Source organism: Pogona vitticeps, chromosome 12, assembly GCF_051106095.1.
Source record: "Pogona vitticeps strain Pit_001003342236 chromosome 12, PviZW2.1, whole genome shotgun sequence".
Lineage (NCBI taxonomy): Eukaryota > Metazoa > Chordata > Lepidosauria > Squamata > Agamidae > Pogona > Pogona vitticeps.
The window spans coordinates 2,798,718-2,819,921 of NC_135794.1; the positions used below are offsets into that span (position 1 = coordinate 2,798,718).

At 48.8% G+C, this 21,204-nt stretch overlaps 1 protein-coding gene across 3 annotated transcripts in view; it reads right to left on the reverse strand.

Annotated features, from left to right (window-relative positions):
• Positions 1-20,600, reverse strand: part of ENTREP2 (endosomal transmembrane epsin interactor 2) — a 142,282-nt gene extending 121,682 nt beyond the window's left edge. Inside the window, exon 1 of one of the 3 annotated variants that reach the window (XM_072981539.2) lies at positions 20,177-20,600. In XM_072981539.2, coding sequence (XP_072837640.2) covers positions 20,177-20,497 — 321 coding nt within the window. In that variant the 5' untranslated portion in view covers positions 20,498-20,600. Of the gene's footprint in view, positions 1-14,101; positions 14,201-14,228; positions 14,345-20,176 lie in introns of those variants that run through there. The other 2 variants (XM_072981540.2, XM_072981541.2) reach the window with 2 other exon arrangements.
• Between the last annotated feature and the right edge of the window lie 604 nt (positions 20,601-21,204).

A 21,204-nucleotide genomic window follows, 5' to 3' on the forward strand; every position in this document is an offset into this window, starting at 1 on the left:
ACCAAAGAGAGGGGAGGGTTCTTTTAAGGTGACTTTGCACCCCACCCCCGAGATTGGTTAACAGAGGATGGGGAGGTTTAGAAATACCTGGAAGAGAGGGGGGAGCGGTCCATGGAAATGAAAGTCAGTGGATGAAGGGGGAGCATGGCTTTGTGTACCCCACTTGTGGGACTGGTCCCACCCAGGGCCAGCATGTCCTCCCCACGTCCCCCACACCACTTCAAGGTATTATTACCCCTTGAGGAATACAACCCTAGAGAAATAAAAGATTCCTGTTCTAAGCCAGGAATTGGCAGGTATGCACTTTTCAGGTTAGGGGTTAATATTCTGCCCTAACAGAGGGGGTCACAGAGGACCACCCAAAATGCTGAGAGGAGAGAAGAGAAATGGCCAGATGTGTTTCCCCCTCCCTCCTGTTTAGCCTCACCTCTGCTCCGGGGAATCTGGCAGATTCGCTGCCATCATCTGAAACCTCAGGTCCTGGAACGAAGAAGGCTGCCCGTTGTTCTTTAGAGAATCTTGTCCGCAAAATGCAAGCAACTTTCTACCTCCAAGGATCTTGCCCTCAGCAACTGGCAAGAAAATAAGAGTGGAAGAGAGAGGAAGCCGGGAGAAGAGAAACGTTGGCAACAGGAACGTGAGTTTGGGAAGGAGGAAGAGGAGGGTGGAAATCTTCACCCAAAGGAAAGCTGCTTAGGAGGGAGCAGAAGGCAGGTGGGGCCAAAAATGAAGGGCCGCCGCTTCGGGCTAGAAGCTGGCACCTTCAGCCTTCTGCATTTCGAGGTAGAAGGATGGAGGCCGGAGGGGAGAAGAAAGCCCCTCCTTGGCTTGAAATGAGGTGGGGGTTGCCACTCTGAGTGTGGAATCCCTCGTGGTTCTCCAGGATCACTTAATCGTTGGCACACATCGTAAGAACGTACGGAGAATCCTCCGGGACGAGTCTCCAACTCCCACCAAGCCCTACCTTCTGTTCACGAGGGCAGCCAGCTAGCGGCCAGAATTTTCTCCCCTTCCACACGGAAAGGTGTTTGCGGGGGTGAAGAGCTTGAGACGACTCGTAGCAAGCGAGCCAAATTGCATGTGGAACGGCTCCCAGAGCCACTGGAGGCCTGCGGAGCCACACCGTGGCCACCCACTGTTTTTCAGGAGGCCTGCCTCGAGAAAAACACAAAAAGCCTTTTGGACAACGTGAGCTACTATAAAAAATAAAAATGCTGTAAACAGACATCTGGCATTTCCAGGAGTTTTGCCAGGCAGCCTGACTATGCTGTGAGCAATACAGTCATGCGCAGAGAGATATTCCCCCTTCCACAAAGGAAAAGGTGGTTTTATATATATGGTTCCCTAGCAGACCTCCCAGGGGTAAGCTCTCTTCTAATGCACTGCAGCAGCTGCCGTTGGCTTGCTTATTTCTTATCAGAGATTTGTCTCTCTCAAAATTGAGATCATTTACAGGAGGAATGTCTTGGAAACTCACGATTCACGTCACAGAAGAACCCCAGTCCAACATCTGGAGAGAGTTATCTTGCATTCATTACAACAGCTCTAAGGGTCTTCAAAGAGATGAGAGGAATGGTGTACATGTGTATATTACGGAACAGCACAGAGAACAGAAACTCTGGCAGACCGTGTTTTGGAAAGATTCCAGCTCCTGCTGAAATCCCCTCTCCCTGAGGGTCACCCTGCCTCCCTTCTGCCCTTGCAAATTCCATCTCGAATGGGAGCCTTCCCCCCCCCCACCATGTTGGGACAAAGGAAGGGAAAATCAGCTAAAAAAACCTCACAGGGAAGATGTTGTGGGCTGGGGTCTTGGACACCCCTGTTCCATCCCACACAGACCTTGCTTGACCTCTTTGAAGGAAGGAAGGAAGGAAGGAAGGAAGGAAGGAAGGAAGGAAGGAAGGAAGGAAGGAAGGAAGGAAGGAAGGAAGGAAGGAAGGAAGGAAGGAAGGAAGGAAGGAGCTGATCATGGATAGAATGAATGAATGAATGAATGAATGAATGAATGAAGGAAGGAAGGAAGGAAGGAAGGAAGGAAGGAAGGAAGGAAGGAAGGAAGGAAGGAAGGAAGGAAGGAAGGAAGGAAGGGAGCCACTAGCTATTACAAAAAGGTAGACTGCTTCTGCCCATGGAAGATCCTCGTGACACAGCAGGACCAAGGATTATTAAAAATACTGTACCTGCGTCCTAAAATCTAAGTCCGCTACTCATCCCAATGGCAGGGGGGAAAATTATCTTGTGGGTTTAGCGTACATAAATAATATCATGTCTAATGGGGGGAAAGGCAGGTGCATCCTGGGGCTTATCTCCATGCACCTGAAAAAGGGGGAAACAACACACGGTCGTTGGTGCTGAAATGTCGCTCCGCTATGTGATGCAGGCCCATCCTGTTTCGGTAAGACTGAAAACATCCCAAAGGGCACTCTACTCAAAAACAGCCCTGCCTTGGCCATTTGGAGAGCAGCAGGAAGAGATATGGAAAGGTCCATCTGCAAATGAAAGGGGAGGCAAAACACAGAATCCCTGGGACACTGAAGAAGAAGCTGAAGAAGCCTCAGGCGCTGGACAGCTCCCGGGCAGGGAACTCTGAAGCTGACCGGCTTTCCAGACAGCAGATCAAACAGGGGATTAAGGGGAAGGCAGGCTCCCAGAGGTGGCCCTTAACTTGCTTTCCCTCTCACCCGTGCCTTGACAAATCAGACTCACCAATGAGGCTTGTCTTTACTTTCCATTGCAAAGCATAGAACAAAGCACCCCCTAAACGTAGGTGGTGAAGAGGGAGAAAATGTTGCAGAATTTTGAATCTTGGTTAAATTTCTCTAACTACAGAAGTGCAGGATTCACAGAGCAGAATAGCTCCACGTTACCTAGATTAGTCCATCCCTTTTTCTCTCTCATCAATTGGCACTTACAGTCTCAGTAACTCGGAGGGATTAGTAACAGAAAGAATGAAAAGTTTCATTGCTTACAATTGAATAGATCAAACATCAAACTGAGAAACATGACTGCTTTCAACAACCCCCTTCAACAGACTGATTCCAACAAACAAAAGAGAGGGGAAGAGACACAGAGCAAAGAGAAACAGGTCTCTCTTTCACGCAGAGGCAGGAAGGAAGGAATGACTGGCTGATGCTAGATAGGTGGACAGTCGCCACAGAAAGGTCCCTCCCAGCCACACTTTCTCCAGACCGCAGGCAAGGTTGCAAGAACTCCATCAGAAAAAAAAATCCATACCAACAAAATCAGAACCTCGCTCTTGAGCCACACCACAACTTACTTGATTTCTCAAAGCAACGGTAAGATTCTGGCCGTCTGTGACGCTAGAGGAAGAATCAGGAGACACTAACATTAAATGTTCCAAATTATACTGAGCTTCCACGTCTCTCCACCCGCTTCCCCCGGCTCCTTGATTAGCCGAGCATAGCTGGATGGCAGCAGAAAGCCTTCTCTAATTATAAAACTCTCTTGAAATGCTCTAACAAAAGGAATGACGCTCGCTGCTTCTTAGAAGCATTCCTATTTAAAGTATTTTTTAATTATTCTGACAAGACAAAAGAAAACACTTGAGAGAGAGAGAGAGAGAGAGAGAAAGGAGCTGCATTTACAACTAGCTGCTTTGCAAAAAGGCAACGTGGATCCCATACACACAGCACCCCCCACGGCGCTTGTGTTGGGAGAGCAGAACCAAAAGGGCCCCTGAAATGTCCAAGAAGGAAGGGAAGCAATGGAACACCTCCAACCGAACTCCTCCATTGAAGGCAAACGCCCCAGCAAGCGGCTAGTCCTCATCAAAGGACCATAGGAAGCGGTCTTTGCTCAGGTGAGACCATTCACCCTCCTGTGCTAATATCAGTGCTATATAGCTCAATGAGTTAGGTCTCTGGCTGCAGAGCCAAAAGTTGGGAGTTCGATTCCCCCACGGTGTGCCTCCTAGGAGTACAGCCAGCCTGGGTGACCTTGGGCCAGCAGGACAGTCCCAGGGATTCTTCCCCCTCCCTTACCCTTCCCCACAGAAGAAGGAAAGGTTAAATCGCTTCTAAGGATTCTCTACCTGGAAAACCCTGAAGGAGTCAGAACTGACTTGAGGGCACACAGTAATGACTATGAACCTAACAGCCATTCCTCCTGCTGTCAGTGGCCATTCCTAAGACCTCTGGCTTTTCCCTCAGCTGAGGCCTGACTCTTCCCACCCAGGAGTTATTTTAACTTTTGCCTTGAGCTGCAGTTGGCCTTCACCGACCGGATGATACAAATCGCTTCTGTGAAGCCATGCAGGTTTTCTCGGCTGGATAAATATCCACGCAGATCAGAATAAATTCTTCCCACAGCCCTCGTTTGTATGTTTCCACACACAGCCCCCCCCCCCCACCTGACATACCAGTTTGACATCGATTCATTGACACAGACGGCCGCTAGGTAGCCCTCTGAGGACGCAGCCTAGCCATCGGACTCACCGTTCAGTGACTTTGCTGGCTTCCTCATGTCCAGCAGGGACTGCCCAGGCAAGGAAGGGTCCAGAGAGAGGGGGCATCTCATGCTGCATTCAGGACCAAAGGCATCCTCCTAACCATTAAGTTTAGGAACATTTCAAAAGAAACCCCAGACTGGTTGGAAGTTTAAGTTTCAGGAGTGCTATGGCACACAATCTGCTCTTTCAGAAGGGAGCCACAGCACAAATTGGGAGTCCTAAATCTCGCTTGTTCATTTTCTTTCTTCCTTTCTTCCTTCCTTCCTTCCATTCATCATCAGTTCCCTCCTTCCTTCCTTCCTTGCCTCCATTCATCATCAGCTCCCTCCCTCCCTCCTTCTTTCCATTCATCATCAGCTCCCTCCCTCCCTCCTTCTTTCCATTCATCATCAGTTCCCTCCCTCCCTCCCTCCCTCCCTCCCTCCCTCCCATCCATCCATCCATCCATCCATCCATCCATCCATCCATCCATCCATCCATCCATCCATCCATCCATCCATCCATCATTAGCTCCTTCCTTCCTTCTTTCCTTCCATTCATCATCAGCTCCCTCCCTCCCTCCCTCCCTCCCTCCCTCCCTCCCTCCCTCCCTTCCTTCCTTCCTTCCTTCCTTCCTTCCTTCCTTCCTTCCTTCCTTCCTTCCTTCCTTCCTTCCTTCCTTCCTTCCTTCCTTCCTTCCTTCCTTCCTTCCTTCCTTCCTTCCTTCCTTCCTTCCTTCCTTCCTTCCTTCCTTCCTCCCTCCCTCCCTCCCTCCCTCCCTTCTCTCTCTCTCTTTTTAGTCTTCTGCATTTAGTACTATGGCCAATTCTGATCGAACACAAAGGCACAAGTTGTGAAAATTGCTGGCGTTATTTTCTCGAGAAAAAAAACCTCTAATAACCCTACTTCAGGCAACCGCCTAACCAGGCTCCCAGCATCCACACAGAATCTAAAAATCTTTTATTATTATTATTACTGCTCGGTACAAAGAAAGCCTTTGTTTATGGCTTTTAAAAAAGAAAAGCATAAGCAATTTTCCAGTACACCTAAAGCCATAAAATAGCAACCGCCTGTGTGTATATGTGTGTACAGTACGGGCTTCCCCCACCCCCCAAATGCTTCTTTGGTTCCAACAACTTTAAATGAAATTGAACCTGGCTTGGAACATCTGTGCAACTTCTTACTATTTTTATTTTTCAAAATCCTGCGTACACCATGCACTGACCACTTTAGGAAACGAAGTACAAAACTATTTCGGCATTCCAAATAAAGGAGCACATAAAAGCAGCTCTGCCTAAATTTTTTTTTTATCTCAATGGTTCCTGTGTAACCAAATGTACAACTACATCAATGTATTTGCATAAGTAATCTGGAAGTACATGACACATGCTTTTGAAATGTGTCTTACAAGTGTTAATATGTTTCTGTGTTTGCAGGTATCTGTTCTCCTCGTACTAAAAAAACCCAAAAAAACCTTAAAAATAGGAGGGAGGGGAAAGCCCCCCATCTATTCTATAAGAAGTTTTGGAGATATTTTTGGAAGCCGCTTCATCTCAGAAGCCGGTGTAATGTTTAAGCATACCCAAGAGATGTGCCTAATTAAGAGGCAATTAGTTCATAGACAAATGAAATCTTGAGAAAAACGAACAACCTTGGAACGACTCTATTTGACCTCTTCTAAAGCTAGGTATTGTACCGCTCACCTTCCCACTCTTGGTGCTGCTCAGCCATGGTGTCTGAAGACCAGGTAGAGAGTCACCACCAGAACACCTGAACAGACTGATCTGATCTGATTCTGCAAAGTAAACAGGGTCCGGGCTGATCTGGCCTCAGAGGGGAGATGGCCAGGGAACACCCAGATCCCCAGGCAGGGTCAGGAAAGAACCCTGCCTAAAACACTGAAGTGCTGCTGCCAGTCAGAGTTGGAAGTACTGGCCTAGATGGGCCTAAGGCATTGTTTGATACACAGCAGCTTCCTCTCTTCCCAAAGTCTAGAACTGAACCCACACGCAGTCCTTGCTGAGGGCCTGAGTCCACGAGGAAGCCCCTGGGAGCTCTCCCTTCCCTTTCCGTGGGGCACGCACAAGAGAATTCCTGGTGCATGCGCCCCTAGGCTCAGATCAGGCCCATCCGTTTCTACATCTTCCTGCTGGGAGATCATCTCTCCCCTCTCCCTCCCCTTGTGTCATCTCCTAAGCCTGTCTGCAACTTGACCTGTCATACGTACCTCCTAAATTCTAAGGAACAAGAAGCATGACACAACTAGCCTCAATACAACCACAGCAAATGTCCGCCTCTTTTTTTTTCTGAAGAAGAAGAAGAAAGTCATCAAGTCAATTCTGACCTACACGATTCTTTCCAGGGTTTTCCAGGTAGAGAGGATTCAGAAGTGGCTTCCCATCTCCTTCTTCTGGGGATGGCGTGGGACTGTGCAGCTGGCCCAAGGCTACCCAGGCTGGCTCGACTTGCAGGAGGCACACAAAGTAGGGAACTGAACTCCCAAACTCTGCCTCCACAGTCAGATACTTAAACCACTAAGCTTTCTGTTCTTACTTCTATATTCTTCTTCTTCTTCTTCAACTGGAAAGCAAGATTACCATAATGCCTACTGGCAGTTCTCTGTACTCTTTTGGTTTCTAATAACAGGTAACCTTTTCCCTCCTAATGACAGCTAAATTACACCAGGTTCTTTCCATGACTTCAAAACCACCTGTCACCTGCAATTTTTCATCTTTTCCAGAAATCAGTTCACTGGCATGAACGCAGAAGGAGGAAGAGCAGCATCAGAGGAGAGAGAGAGAGGCTTTGTTTCGGAAAGGAGCCGAACGTGGCGTGACACAAATATCCTTGCCCATGGCATCTATAGGTGTGTACGCGCGCACACACACACACACACACATTTGCATTTAACTCTGGGTGAACAGGCATTTGACTCTGGATAAATACACAAAATCTGCACAGCAATGTTTATATTCATTTGCATTACTTTAGCCATTCATTCATTTATCCATTCATTTATTCATTCTTTCACCACAATTTCTGAAAAGAGGCCAAGGTAATCATCCTCTCCCTATTTACCTTCCTAGGTTAGGCTGATAACAACCAGGTCACTAGCCCAAAGTCCACCCAAACTGGCTCACGGCCCATTTAGGGGCTTGGAAATCCATATCTCTCCACTCCAAATGCAACCCTATAACTAGGACACTGGCCCTAAACACATCCCATGTGAGGTGTCTTCATAGTATTGTTTCCAATGCTTTGAGGATTTTTAAGCTGTGCACAGAAGGTTTTATATGTACAACGAGAAATGTAATGCATGAATGATACATGGGCTGGTTGAGATGCTATGCTAAACCAAGAGTGTGAGCCTAGACTTCTCCCCAGATAAGCACAAGGAGGCTGACCCTGGAATCCCACCCCCCACCCCCCAGATTCTCAGGTCTGTTTGCTCAGTTCACCCTCTTGAGCTTTCACTCCAGTTTTAGATTACTTGGATCTTGCCATATTCATGTAAACTCCAGCCACAGTTAAGCATGATTAGTTGAAACAGTCCAACTTCAAACCACGGTTTATGATGCTGTCTGGTTTCAGCTAGCTAAGGCTGATGGTTAACCATAGCTTAGAGCGCCTGTAACACTATTGGTTGTGGTGAATCCAAAATGAAAGTGGGGCTTTCCAACCTTCTCTATGTAGCTGCACCAGAAGAGGAGCAGAGACAAAGTATTAGGGGAGTAAGGTGAGACCCATTCCCATAAAGCTAAACCATGGTTTGATGTTAGCTCTGAATGCAGCAAAGGATTCCTTTGGCAATCTCTCTCTCTTACAAGCACACTCCAAGCTCAATCAGATTTAGCTCTCTGTCATGCCTTCACTCAGTTGCAGGTTTAAGAGCCCCGGACAGCCCAGCCCAGCCAAGGCAACAAACAAAAAAAGAAAGACAGAGAGAGAGAGAGAGGCAGGCAAGAACAATCCTCTGTCTGCAGGCAGTGTGTCAAATGGCATTGTTTCCTTGCATTTCGCTTACCAATTACTTTGCCTTTATCTATTTCACCCTAGGGGAAACAGAGATTAGTCAATGCTTACAGCTAGCCCAATCTGCAGCTGCCAGGTGCAGTCTCTGGGGACTTTGCCTTCCCAAAGGTTATGCCAATATTTATGCCTTCCGCAGATCCATTCACGGCTGAGGCTCAGGGGCCAAAGCATAAGCTCCTGGATGGACACCAGAACACCATTTTTTTAAAAAAAAAAGCCAATTGTTTATGCTTTGTCTTATCTTTACTGGCTGAAAGCTGCTTTTCAAGATACTTGAAACACCAAAAGCTTAGAGCTTGGGATGAGATTTTCACTCCCCCTAGTCCTTCCTTCCTTCCTTCCTTCCTTCCTTCCTTCCTTCCTTCCTTCCTTCCTTCCTTCCTTCCTTCCTTCCTTCCTTCCTTCCTTCCTTCCTTCCTTCCTTCCTTCCTTCCTTCCTTCCTTCCTTCCTTCCTCCCTCCCTCCCTCCCTCCCTCCCTCCCTTCCTTCCTTCCTTCCTTCCTTCCTTCCTTCCTTCCTTCCTTCCTTCCTTCCTTCCTTCCTTCCCTCCCTCCCACCCACCCACCTACCTACCCACCCACCTACCTACCTACCTACCTACCTACCTACCTACCTACCTACCTACCTACCTACCTACCTACCTACCTACCTACCTACCTACCAGGAGATCTGAGAGGAGCCTGCAGGCTGCGCGTTGCTCACCTCTCATGCCTGCAGGCTGGTGAGGGCAGCATCACAAAGGCAGTGGGATCCACTCCAGGTTCAGACTGACCTTTTCAAGGAACTGTCCGAGGTGCTGACGCATTTGGAAGACTGAAAAACTGGAACAGCTTTTCTTCTCTTGGCACAAAACTGGTGCCTGCACCCCAAACCCCTCTGGCGTAGCCCATTGCTCTTTATTCTACCAGGCCAACGAAAGGGACTCTCCCACCTCCTGCTCACCCGATCTTTCACCCTGGAGATGCCGAGGACGTCACACAGGGCCTTGCAAAGCACACACACTGTCCCTCAATGATAATCCCTCCCTGTTTCAGTTTGCATCTCACACGTCTCTGCTCTGTTGAGACGGCTGCGAGATCAGTCTTCTCCGCCGGAGAAACCACCCACCCACTTCCAGGATAAACAATGCCCCAAGCTTGAAGGAACACGCTTGTTCTCAGGGATGGTGATTCTTTGATTTAATAATCATCTTTGAACTGCGGAGCTTAGAGGGACCCCTAAGGATCATCCAGTCTAGCTTTTCTCAAGGAGGCTCCATGGGGGAATCGAACTCTCAACCTCTGGCCCCGCAGCCAGAGACTTAAACCACTTGAGCTCTCCATTCTCTCACTCGCAATGTCCCTTCCCTCTCCAGAAGCCTGGCATTCTCTAGGGCAGTGGTTCTTAACCTTTGTTACTCGGATGCTTTTGAACTGCAACTCCCTGAAACCCCAGTCAGGACAGCTGGTGGTGAAGGCTTCTGGGAGTTGCAGTCCAAAACTCCTGAGTAACCCAAGGTTAAGAACCAGTGCTCTAGGGCAAGTCCTAAATCTTTCTAAACAAAGGCGCCACAAGAGGGGAAGCTGCAAAGGGCAGGCTGTTGTGAGAAAATCAGCACGCCAGTGCAAAATATTTCATAGTCAGCCCATGAAGGGAGAAGTCAACGGTTCCCAATTTCAAAAATGTTTCAAAAAATACAGAGAGAAGGTGGAACACTTTTATAACCTCATAACAGTGCTGGGCAGAACCTGAGGGGGGTCAATCAAGTAGGTTTTCAAGAACACGCTGAAGGGTAATCGAACACATTTTTTTTCCCCCCAGCAGTTTCTCAGGGTTGCTCTGAAAGGCTGCAAAACCAGTCGTGCATTCAGAGTGACAGCAAGGCTGAGCTGGGAAGCAGAGCCCTCGCTCTGCATGGGATTCGCTCGCTCTCGTTACCCAGCTGATTCCAAACAGCTCCCTCCGCTTCGAGGATAAAAGCAGCTTTCCATTTCGGTTGCTCCCCCACTTTTGGAATAAAATCACCCCCAAAATACTCCAGGCCCCTTCACTGGATTTGATTTCTCATACAGTTATTCTGTTTGTGGATTTTATTTAAAGTGTATTGTTTCACAATGCTGTGAACCACCCAAAGTGACCTTGGTAGCCAGATGGGCAGTATAGAAACTGAAATAAATAACATGGAAATACAATACAATACAACCAGATGTCTTTGTGACACATGAAAGGCTAGCCGGCTTATTTTCTGGTGTGCCTTTACGGATATGGATCCAGTGCCTTAGACACATGGAGTGAAATAAGTAGCCACCGATTTATAGACAAATAGGCCTTGTTGGGGTCCAACAGAATAAAGGTGGATATAGGCACAGAAGCTGTCATTTGAGCACGGCAACAGCGTTATTGACACAGGTAATAAACTCCCCAGAGAGCAGATTACGTAAACATCTGAACCCAGCCGTCTACCAGACAAACGTAGGTTGTCTTTGAAGTGGAAAGATACTGAACCAGGAAGGGTTTAGGGGAAGATTTCCTCCCCTTTCCCTCAATTAAATTCTGGATTAAACAAATGGGAGCAGGTCATACATCAGAAGCGGAAATGCACAAAAGCTGGTTTCAAAACACTTCGGCCTCCCAGGACACACTCAGTTCTTCATCTGAAAAGCGACTGGGGTAGAAAAAGGAAATTACAAAGAAGGAGGAGATGGTTGAGGTAGGGTTTTATCCACAGATCCCAGAATCTGTCGGGGAAAAAAGCTGAAAGGAAGACTCGGGATTTTTAGTTCCCCATAGATATTAATAAGTAGCTTTCTTTACTATTTTGTGTATAGAGCAAGTTCTTAATTCTGGCCTTAAAATTAGGCATTAATGCAAGCGGGGGGGGAACATTCCTTGTTCAAAGTGTGCCACTCACCTTGCATGATGGATGTAAACGAATCACAGATTTATTGAGTTGGACGGGGCCTGGAAGGCCATCAAAGGCCACTAAATGGGCCTAATAATTGTTCATTCTCTCTGTGGTGAGCTGGGAATCTCAGGAAGGCCTGGTGTAAATCTCCAATATGATTCCAGTCTATTGCTTTTAAAAAGCAACTGAATTTAAAACAATACAGTGGACCCTTGACTTACAGACTTTTTGAGTTACAGACTTCTTGAGTTACAGACTTCTCTGGCCGCAAATTTTAGGTTTGACTTGCAGACTGAGATTTGACTTACAGACCAGAAAAAAACCCAAAATGGAACAAAAACGGCCTGTTACGGGATTAATTGGTTTTCAATGCACTGTAGGTCAATGGAGACTTGACTTACAGACTTTTTGACTTGAGAACCGCCTTCCAATACAGATTAAGTTCTCAAGTCAAGACCCCACTGTATAAAAAAGTCCATCGGGTTTGTGGTTTTTTAAAAAAATAAAATAAAAATAAAATAACACACTAACCTTGCAAAAGACAGTGAGTTTCATGGCCAAGCAGGGATTTGAACTTTTGACTCCATGACCTCCGTTCAAGCTTCTAACCACTAAACACTGCTGGTCCTTATTAATAAATCCACCCCTAAAGAGCTATTTCTCTGTGTTGGCTCCCGAGAAGACCCTTGAGGGCACTCAGCAACACCTGCTCTCACTAAGAGGAAAGGGTTGCTACAAAACCGCGGAGCTCCAGAGAGCTATCTTTGTCTACCAGAACTGCTCGGAAGCGCTCGCCTGCATGGTCAATGAGGTTCGATGCCACCCCCCAAAAAAATAACTTTCTAAGCTTTGGGAACTGAATTTGCATCAACGAGTATCTGAAATGGGAAAAAAGAGCCATGAATGTTCTTTTGTGCCTCCTTTGAGCTTTTAATCAGAAGCTGGTCCAGCAGCCCAGACTTGCCTGGGGGGAAAAGGAGAATAGAGGCAGAACACAAACACAGACAGATAAATAAAATAAATAAATAAACCTGGGTTCTGTAAATAAATCTGAACGGGCTGGGCGAGATCAATAAAAAACCTGCCTCTCGCCCACGGTGCCCAGGAGCGAACGTCAGAGAGACGCACAGAAATGTAATGCCCCTCTCAACAAAAGAGGAAAAGAGATGCGGATGGTGCACTGATGGGATGCGGGAAACTGCTGATCCAGCAGTTGTTGAAGGAAGGACGGCAATCTCAACACACACACACACACACACACATGCACACACGCTGGCTGGGAGATCAGCAGAGGCGACAAAAGACAGCGCAGAAAAATGTTCGTCTGTCACATGGGCTTTAGCTGAACAAGCCATCTCGGGTTTTCGGTGTGGAAGGGAGGAGGCACAGCTTTCTGCTCCAAATCAGACCTGGCGCGTTGTGGTATGGAAACAGACAAGCCACGTCCCACGTGGCACATCGCCAGGCTTTACCAAAAACAACTCTTGGGCCCATTTACAGGTTTCTCAGCAAACCAAGAGAGGAGCTTTTGGTATACCCGGCTAGCAACGCTTTCTCCTGAAGATAGAATATGAGCACCAGCTCTCTGTCCGGACTGCACAAAGGCTCTTGTGAGATATTGCTGGAAAATCGAGTAAAAGGAAACCGGAAAGCTACAGAACGCATCGCAGGCTAAGGGAAACGTGTCTTTTCGACTGTTTTGCCGTTTCCCCCTCCTGGCGTACAGTTCCTTCAAAGCTGTGTCCCTGACTTGCTGACAAAACCTTTGTTTTCCTCCCACTGACCGAGCATATCATAAAAGTGAGACCATCTGCAGCATGCAGAATGAGGAAAGCTTATGCTAAGATAAACAGACTTCTTTTTTTTAACCTTTTAAGGGAGTTATGCTTCTAACAATGTGCTAACTGTGCTATCTAATTCTGCTCCGTTGTTCAGGAATGAGGTTTGAGGCAACCACATCACGCTGGGAAACCATGGCAGCTGTGTGCGTCCCGTACAAGCAGAATCGTAAGCTAGATAGATACTACAACAATCCCAAAGTGAGAGCAAGCAGAGAGCAAACTTTTGCATTATTCATTCTGCAATTCTGTTCAATTCAGACACTATTGACAGGCACAGGGAAGGGCAGAGAAGTACAATGGACATGGAGACCCATGGACCAAACATTTGAATGCCATAAACTACTGGTTCTTCCTTTGAAGCAGAGCTTTGCTTCTATGAGGACCAGAAGCATGGTTTGTCCTTGCTAGCTAGCTATTTATTTGCTTGTTTCTACCCTGCCTTTCTTCTTAAAAGAATCCATTAAAAGACAAGGTAAAAGCTAACAACAGTGAGTACAGAAATACTAAAAAGGACCAAACAAATACTATATAAAAAACATAAGCAGCAAAGGAAAGCAGAGATTTTTGCAAAGCAGTGAAGTCCTCCCTGCTTCTCTATTAATCACAGGCTCTCCACAGTACTAATCACATGAGAAAATAACCAGCGGAGCTCATGCCAAGGAAACGTTGCCTTCCCTCCCTCCCCTTAAACTGGTTTCTAAATGCCACCTCTCACAAGCTTTCTGGCAGAATTATTATGAATTACGGCGTCAGAGAGAGGAGGCTGCAAAAGGTAAAAGGTAAGGCAACGGAAGATTCCTGAATCTGTTTGGGTGCAAAAGTGTTAAACTGAGAGAGAAAGAAAGAGAGAGAAAGAGAGAGAGAGAGAGAGAGAAATCAGTACAGTCGTACAGCTACCTGAAGCAGCAGTAAATGGATGCAATTCTCTTGTCTCCCTCCACTTGGCTGCCCATCAAGCAGGAAAGAGCTTAGCAATCCGTGTAATATACAACAGGAGTGGGAATGCAGGGGCTCAACCACCCACCTTTATTGCTTTCACTTGTCAGGAGGAGCACCTGCAGGGTACTGGAGCAAATTTAAATCAGCCTATATGACCTCTTGCACTCTCCAAGCTTCCATTTGTAGGAGACATCTGGGACTAGAGAGAGAGCAAAAGAAAGCGCTGAACGCTCCCACCACAATAGCAAACCTAGTTGGCTTCCATGAACTACCTAAATATTGGCACAAGTGAGATCAATGTTCCACCTTCTTGAAGGTCATAACCTACAACCCACTTGCGATTAAGCTTCTGTGCATATTTTGGCCCCTTGGTGGTGCATGGACGGGTGGGAGTGTGCATTTTCCTAAGCGCAGCATGCATACAATTTAGCCTTGGCAGGAAACAGATTTACACTATCTCTGGCTATTTTGTCCCACTTTGCGCCGCATCGGCCGCCTCTGAAAGGATCATGCTGCCTCCTGGCTAAGGTCTGGTGAACATTCTCAGCGGCCAGGTTAAGCAATACCAGCTTTGCAAGAGCTTAGCCGCTAGATAAGGGCCTTCGCCAGAGCTCAGGTGCTTCTCAATTAAGCGGTCGAGAGCAACCTCACATATGCAGACAGGAGGATTAGTGCTTGTGTGGGGGGCTTTAAAAAAATCTGTTTATTCCTTCTATACTTTCAATGTCTGCAATGAAGGGAGCCCAGGGACACTCCTGTTGTCTAGGAATTGTGGAATGGATTAATGCATAATGAAAGCAGCAAGAGAAAGCCAAAAGATGGAGCAGGAGAGAAAGAAATCTACGAGAGAAGCAGCTCTGAGACTAGCACCATTCCTGATGGGTGGTCTCTTCATTACATAAGGAGCCTCGTGGTGTAGTGGTTAAACTGCAGTACTGCAGCCAAAACTCTGCTCACAACCCAGATTCGATCCCTTTAGCCAGCTCGAGGTTTACTCAGCTTCCCAATCTTCTGAGGTCAGTAAATTGAGTACCCAGCTCACGGGGGGGGGGGGGGGGGGAGAGAGCAATGTGTATCCTGCATGATTAAATTGTGAAGTGTTCAGAGTGTGCTTTCAGCGTGGTCATGTGGCATATAAGCAGCAAACTTTGCATTGGTTTTACATGTACCCAGATTTTTTTTCCCCTCTGCGCTTTGAGTGGCCCTTGCAAGACCAAAACCAGCACTAAGAGTCTCTGTGGGTTGAAAGCAGGAAGCGAAGCAAATGGCCATACAGAACCATCTTGAGGGGTGTCTCTTGTCCTAAACAAACACCCTTCTGTTGATCCAGATGCAGTCAAAGACCACTTCCTTGACTGCTCTCCTCATTTTCTCGCTGTCTCCCCCTGCCCCACCTCCAGATTTAAAGGGATTAAAAGTCCTGTAGGCAAGTGTTTGGACTGTAACTTCCAGAATCCCCCAGTCAGCACAGACACTGGCAGTGGTGGTGGTAGTCTTGTTGTCCCCCAAAATGTCCAAGGCTCTAACTGGACTCCCTAGAAGTCTTGGATGCAGCTGTGCTTCACACCCTTCTCTTCCACCACCTTGTGTTTCAGTCCAAGGCGCCAAACGAAGAGAGGAGCTGGCAAAATGGGGGCTTCTGTGTTGATCCTCTAGGCCAGGCGTCTCCGCTCCCACTGGCTACAGAGGTCCAGCCCTTGAATCGAATAAATCTCTCCCAGGAGATGCCAGGGACTCTGCCCCAAGCGATGAGCCCTCCCTTACTACACAGGGAGCTACACAATGAGATGAACAGCCTACAGGGAGATGTGTACACATTGTCAACACTTTGACTGCATCCACCCCTCTGGTTAGGACATGATCAGCTCATTCATGAAGGAATCCTGCATCCACTGCAAACAATGACTGAAAGGGATGTCTTGTCCGGCAAGAGTACTCCAGAGGAGAAAAAGCAAAGGTATTGCCAATCCCTCTTTAGCCACATTATGCACACCTTTCAGTTTTCTCTCAACAATTTCCTGCCAGTTGGGTGTGTTAATTTCTTATAGGAGGCTTGTAAATAGATGCCCATGGTCTGCCAAACACAAAATCTGCCTGAATACATGAGGATCAGTATAGCCTCTGAGACAGCCTCTTCCCAGAGGTCCTCAAGGTGGCCCATAAGCTGGCCTTGTTGCCCTCTGCCCTCCCCACCGTCTACCAAGCCCTCCAGACTAGCTGCATGAATGACCCCAATCACAAACACAAGAACCTGAAGTTCCAGAAGACTCAAGAAGAAGTCGTTGCTCACATCCCACTGTAAACCATTTCAGAGGATGCATGCGTAGCCGTATACTGGCCGTGTCTGCATTCACTGGAGATTCAACAGCCTCAGAAAGACAAATCAGGCCTAAATCAGAATCCAAGACAAGCCAGAGAGGCAGCATCAAACATTTCTGATGGTCCCCTAACATGACATTTAAAACTCGAAACCTACACTTGGGTGATTTTCTAATGACTCCAACATTTCTACGAAGGAGATACAGAACAGTGCTCTGAAGGTGTTCTTGGACTACAACTCCCAGAAATCCTGGCCAGCATGGCTCACGGCAAAGGCGTCTGGGAGTTTCAGTCCAAGAACGTCCATGGTTTGGAACCCTTGGTCTATATAATGAAGGATGCATCTTGGAGAAAGGCCAGCGATAAACCCAAAATGCCTAGAGGACACAGCTAGATGCAAGTCAGTGACTTTGATCTGCAGCTCAGTCTTAGCTATGAAGCACAGAGGGATTTCTCAAGCGTGAGAATTGACATGCCAGATCATTTATTAGCAGTTTGCTGAAGTACTGTTATTGAATTGTATTTCCCACACACACACTAGTCCTCGTAAAACAGCATATAATAAAACAGATTAAAAACATCATTTTGAAACAGATTAAAAGTAAACCACTATTGATTCCACTCCTATATTTTGCTTTGATCTCATGGCATTCTCCTTCCCTTCCCTCATTCACTTGAAGTGTAAAGTCAGACAAGTATCAGAAGGAGACAACTGTAATGTTTCTGCAAATAACCAAGTAGAATTAAAGACGAAGACACATTGGCATGTATTTGCGTGGGGCATTTGTGGAAAAGATTACCATTAGGGAACTTTTATAAACTGGTAGATGAACACCTCTGGAATATCTGTCACTAGTCAAAGAGTACCAATTGGACTTTGGGAGTGGGGCCTTCTTGGTGGTGGCCCCCCCAAGGTAAAAAAAAATGTCCTCCCTTGTGAAGTTAGGCTGCCCCCCCGAACACCTCTCTTGTGGTGGCAGTTAAAAACAGTTGGTTCTAAAAGGCTTTGAGTGTTTAATATCTAATTTTGACAGAGCTCATTGTCCTATGTACACTGTCAACATATCATTTTTCATTTGTCTTTAAATGTCTTTATATTTCTTAATTTGTCTTTTTCATGATTGTAATCTTCCCTTGTTTAATATTCTTTTAATTGCTTTTTGTATGTTGTTTTTAATCCTCACGGAGGGTTTTTTTAATGACCAATGCGCCGCCTTGAGTCCCACCAACACGGGAAAGGCAGTATAAAAGTGCAATAAATAAATACATACATACAATTCAGCTGGGCAAGCAGGAAAGAATATTTGCATTTTCCCAGAGTAGACCATGTCTAGATGGGCGGCATATAAATGCAATAAATAAATAAATAAATTCAAAGTCAATGGGAACTGGAAGTTACGTCATACCATATGGGTCTCTCTCTGTGTGTGTGTGTCTGTGTGTGTGTGTTTTCTTGTTATTACATACTGTCACGTCAAAACTGACTCACCATGACCCTAATGGGTTTTTCAAGGTAAGTGAGATATATTTTGCCATGGCTGAGTGGGGATTTGAACCCTGCTCTCCAGAATCCTAGTCCGTCAACCAATGCAGCAATTACTGTCTGGTTCTCCTAGACAAATCTCTTCTTCAGTTGTTTCTCTCTCTCTTTTTAATGGTCCTTAAGAGTTGAAATTGTTCAATTCACCTCTGGGTCTTAGCAGACAAGAATCACACCCCATCCTTTTTTTCCTCCCCCAAATCTCTTCAAGATACACCTCTCTCCAACCTATGACAAAAGCTCAGCTCCCCCCCCCAGCACTGTTTTAACACATCTAGGGATTTCAAACGGGTGGGGGAGGAGGAATAGAGGAGAGGCATAAAATTGCTACAGACTTTTTAAAAAAACTTAAAATCAATTACAGCAGACTTTTAAAACACACTCTCACACAAAAACTCTGGGAAAGAGAACTCCACAATCTTTACATGAGTGCTTTGTAGAAGAAAATGAATACACCGAAGTCAGTGCATTAAGCATCTTTTGCAACAAACAACAAAGGAGCTCTATAGCACCTTAAACTCTTAAGAAGCAGGTGATGTCATGCCTTTTTGTGGGCTAGAAGCCGCTTTGTCTGGCGCATGAAGTGCAATCCACTCCCCCAGCTGGGTGGATTGTACAGAAGATAAAGAGTTGAAATGACATGCCATGACTCTATCCGACCCACCGCGACTCAAATTCAGTCTCTAAGCTAGAGCCAAACAAATAAGGACCATTTACAAAAGCACTCCTCCCGGTGATGCGGAAACCTTGACACAAGCAGATTTAGGAGTACCTGCTGGAACACAGCTAAAAACGGGGTTCAAGTCCAGGGTTAATGAGCCTATTCAGGAAAGTTTGGAGAATAAAAGGACGCAAACTTACTAAGCGGAGTACTTTCAACTAACCAGGGCGCCCGCCTCCTTCTGAACACACCAAAGCTTTTAGAGCAGAAGAAGAACTCCAGATTCTCATCCAGAGAATGGGAAGGTTATTGTTTTGGACTACAATGCCCGGAATCCCCCACGACCACAAGACAATACTGTCTGGAAGCTTTCGGGATTTGTAGCCCAAAACTCTTCCAAGGTCTCGGAACAAATACAGTACAGACAAAATCCGGAATGTGAAGGGCGCAAATCCCACACCGCATCCAGGATTTACTTCTTGCAGACGAGCAACACAATCCTGTATGCTCTCCGATTAAAGAGAAAGGAGGCCGAGAGAAAGGAGCAACCGGGAAAAAAGTTGTCTGGCTCCTGCGGATTAATGCATGATTCAACCTTGCTAAATTTCAGCGAGATGCACGAACGCACGACGCTCGCCAGAGTTTTGGCACCAAGCCGTGCCCGCGGCAAACAAACCAGCTCCCGAAGCCAGCGGTTCGTAATAATAATAATAATAATAAAACCACGTTTCCACCTAATTTATCCCAAGGCGGTAGCTTCGTTACCTTAGCCGGGGCTGCGATGGCAACGGAGGGAGGGAGTCGGTGATGGATATACGGGGGGGGGGGGGGGGAACAAGAGGTCCGAAATGGCTGGACAAAAATCGTTCGTGAGATCACCTGCGGTGGCCTGGCGTCCAAGCAGCCAGGGGGAGGGGGTCCCGCAGCCCTCCAAAGCCCGGCCCGGCCCAAACCCCCCCCCCCCAGCCGGACTCCCGGATCACAATACAGGACGCGGGTCAGATCATAAATAAAGGAATATTTGCAACCCTCCGCCCGCCCCGTTCATCTGTCGGAAAGCCATCTCAGTTGGGGGGGGGGGTCAGTGGGGGCAAAAAGCCCCGTCCTTTTCACAGATCACAGAGCGCCCCCCTTCTCTCTCCCCCCCCCCCAAGCTCCGGCAGCGGGTACAGCTCCTGAAGAATCCCAGCGAAGGGAGGGAGGAAGGGAAGGAAGGAGCCTTTCTGGGCTCGAGATCCTGCGCAAGAGCCGACCGACAGGGGCGCGGTCTGGATGGGTAAGGTAGACTGCTGCTGTCCAAGGAAGCTCCATCGAGCGCAGCGGCTCGGGGAAAGAGAGAGAGAGAGAGCGGCCGGCGGGGAAACTCTGTGGGCCCGGCATCTTTGCGAAGGGGAAGGATCCCTTCACGCCCCCCCCCCTCCGGTGTGTGGGGGTCCCGACCGAAGGGGGAGGAAACTTTTTGCCCCTCCCTCCCTGCCTCTCCCCCCTCCGGGGGGGGGGAAACGGGACTCACCGAGAAGCCGGCCCAGAAGGGGCAGGAGTGGCGGACGCGGGCCGAGGTGGTGAGGGCCAGGGCGGCGAAGCTGACGGCCACGATGAGGCAGCCGAGCACCATCTGGCCCGCGCCCAGCGCCAGCATCATCCGCGAGCGGGTGCGGGACTCGCGCAGGCGGGACAGGCGGCGCGACAGGGCGGCCGGGCTGAGCGAGCGGCCCCCGCCGACGGCCCCCGCCGGCATCATCCTCCGCCGCCGCCGCCCCCGGCTCCGGCTCCCGGCGGGGGGGCCGCCTCTATGGCTGGGGCTGGTGCTGGTGCTCCGCCCGGCCAGCGGCATCCTCGCCCGGCCGCCGCCGCCGCCTCTTCTTCCTCCTCTTCCTCTTCCTCCTCCTCCTCCTCCTCATCCCCTCCCGCCGGGCCCCGGGCAGCCGCGCTGCTGCTGCTGCTGCTGCTGCTGCTGTTGCCGTCGTCGTCCCCGCCGCAGCCGCAGCCGCTCCCCGCCGCCCGCCGCTCCCGCCATGGCTCGTCCCCGGGCGCGGCCGGAGCTCTCCCGGCGCGGGGAAGGCAGCGGCAGCCCGGAGGGCGGAGGGGGGGCCCCGCCAAGCGCCGCCTTCCCTTCCCTTCCCCTCCCTTCCCCTCCGCTCCGCCCGGTCTGGGAAAGGGGAGGGGAGGCACGCGCGCACACACACGGGCGCGCCCCCCCCTCCTGCCTGCCCGCCCGCCTCAGGGCCCCGCGAGACGGAGGCGCCCCCCTCAGGCGGCCGTGGGGGAGCGGGCTGGCGAGGGCGAGCCGAGGGCGGCCCCTCAGCGGGACCAGCCACACCTGCGCCGCTGCCGCCGCGTGACCGGCGCACACCTGCGAGGGAGGGGCGGGGCGGGAGAGGAGCGCCGGCGCGCGCGACCCGCCCCCCCCGAAGCGCTTGCACCTGCGGCGCCCGGGCTCCTCTCCGAAAGGCGCCCCCCCCCCCCCGAGGGCCAGCCCTGGCGTCGCGGAGGGGCCGCCTACAAAACATCTGCCCGGGGAAAGCTGATTCCCCCCCACCA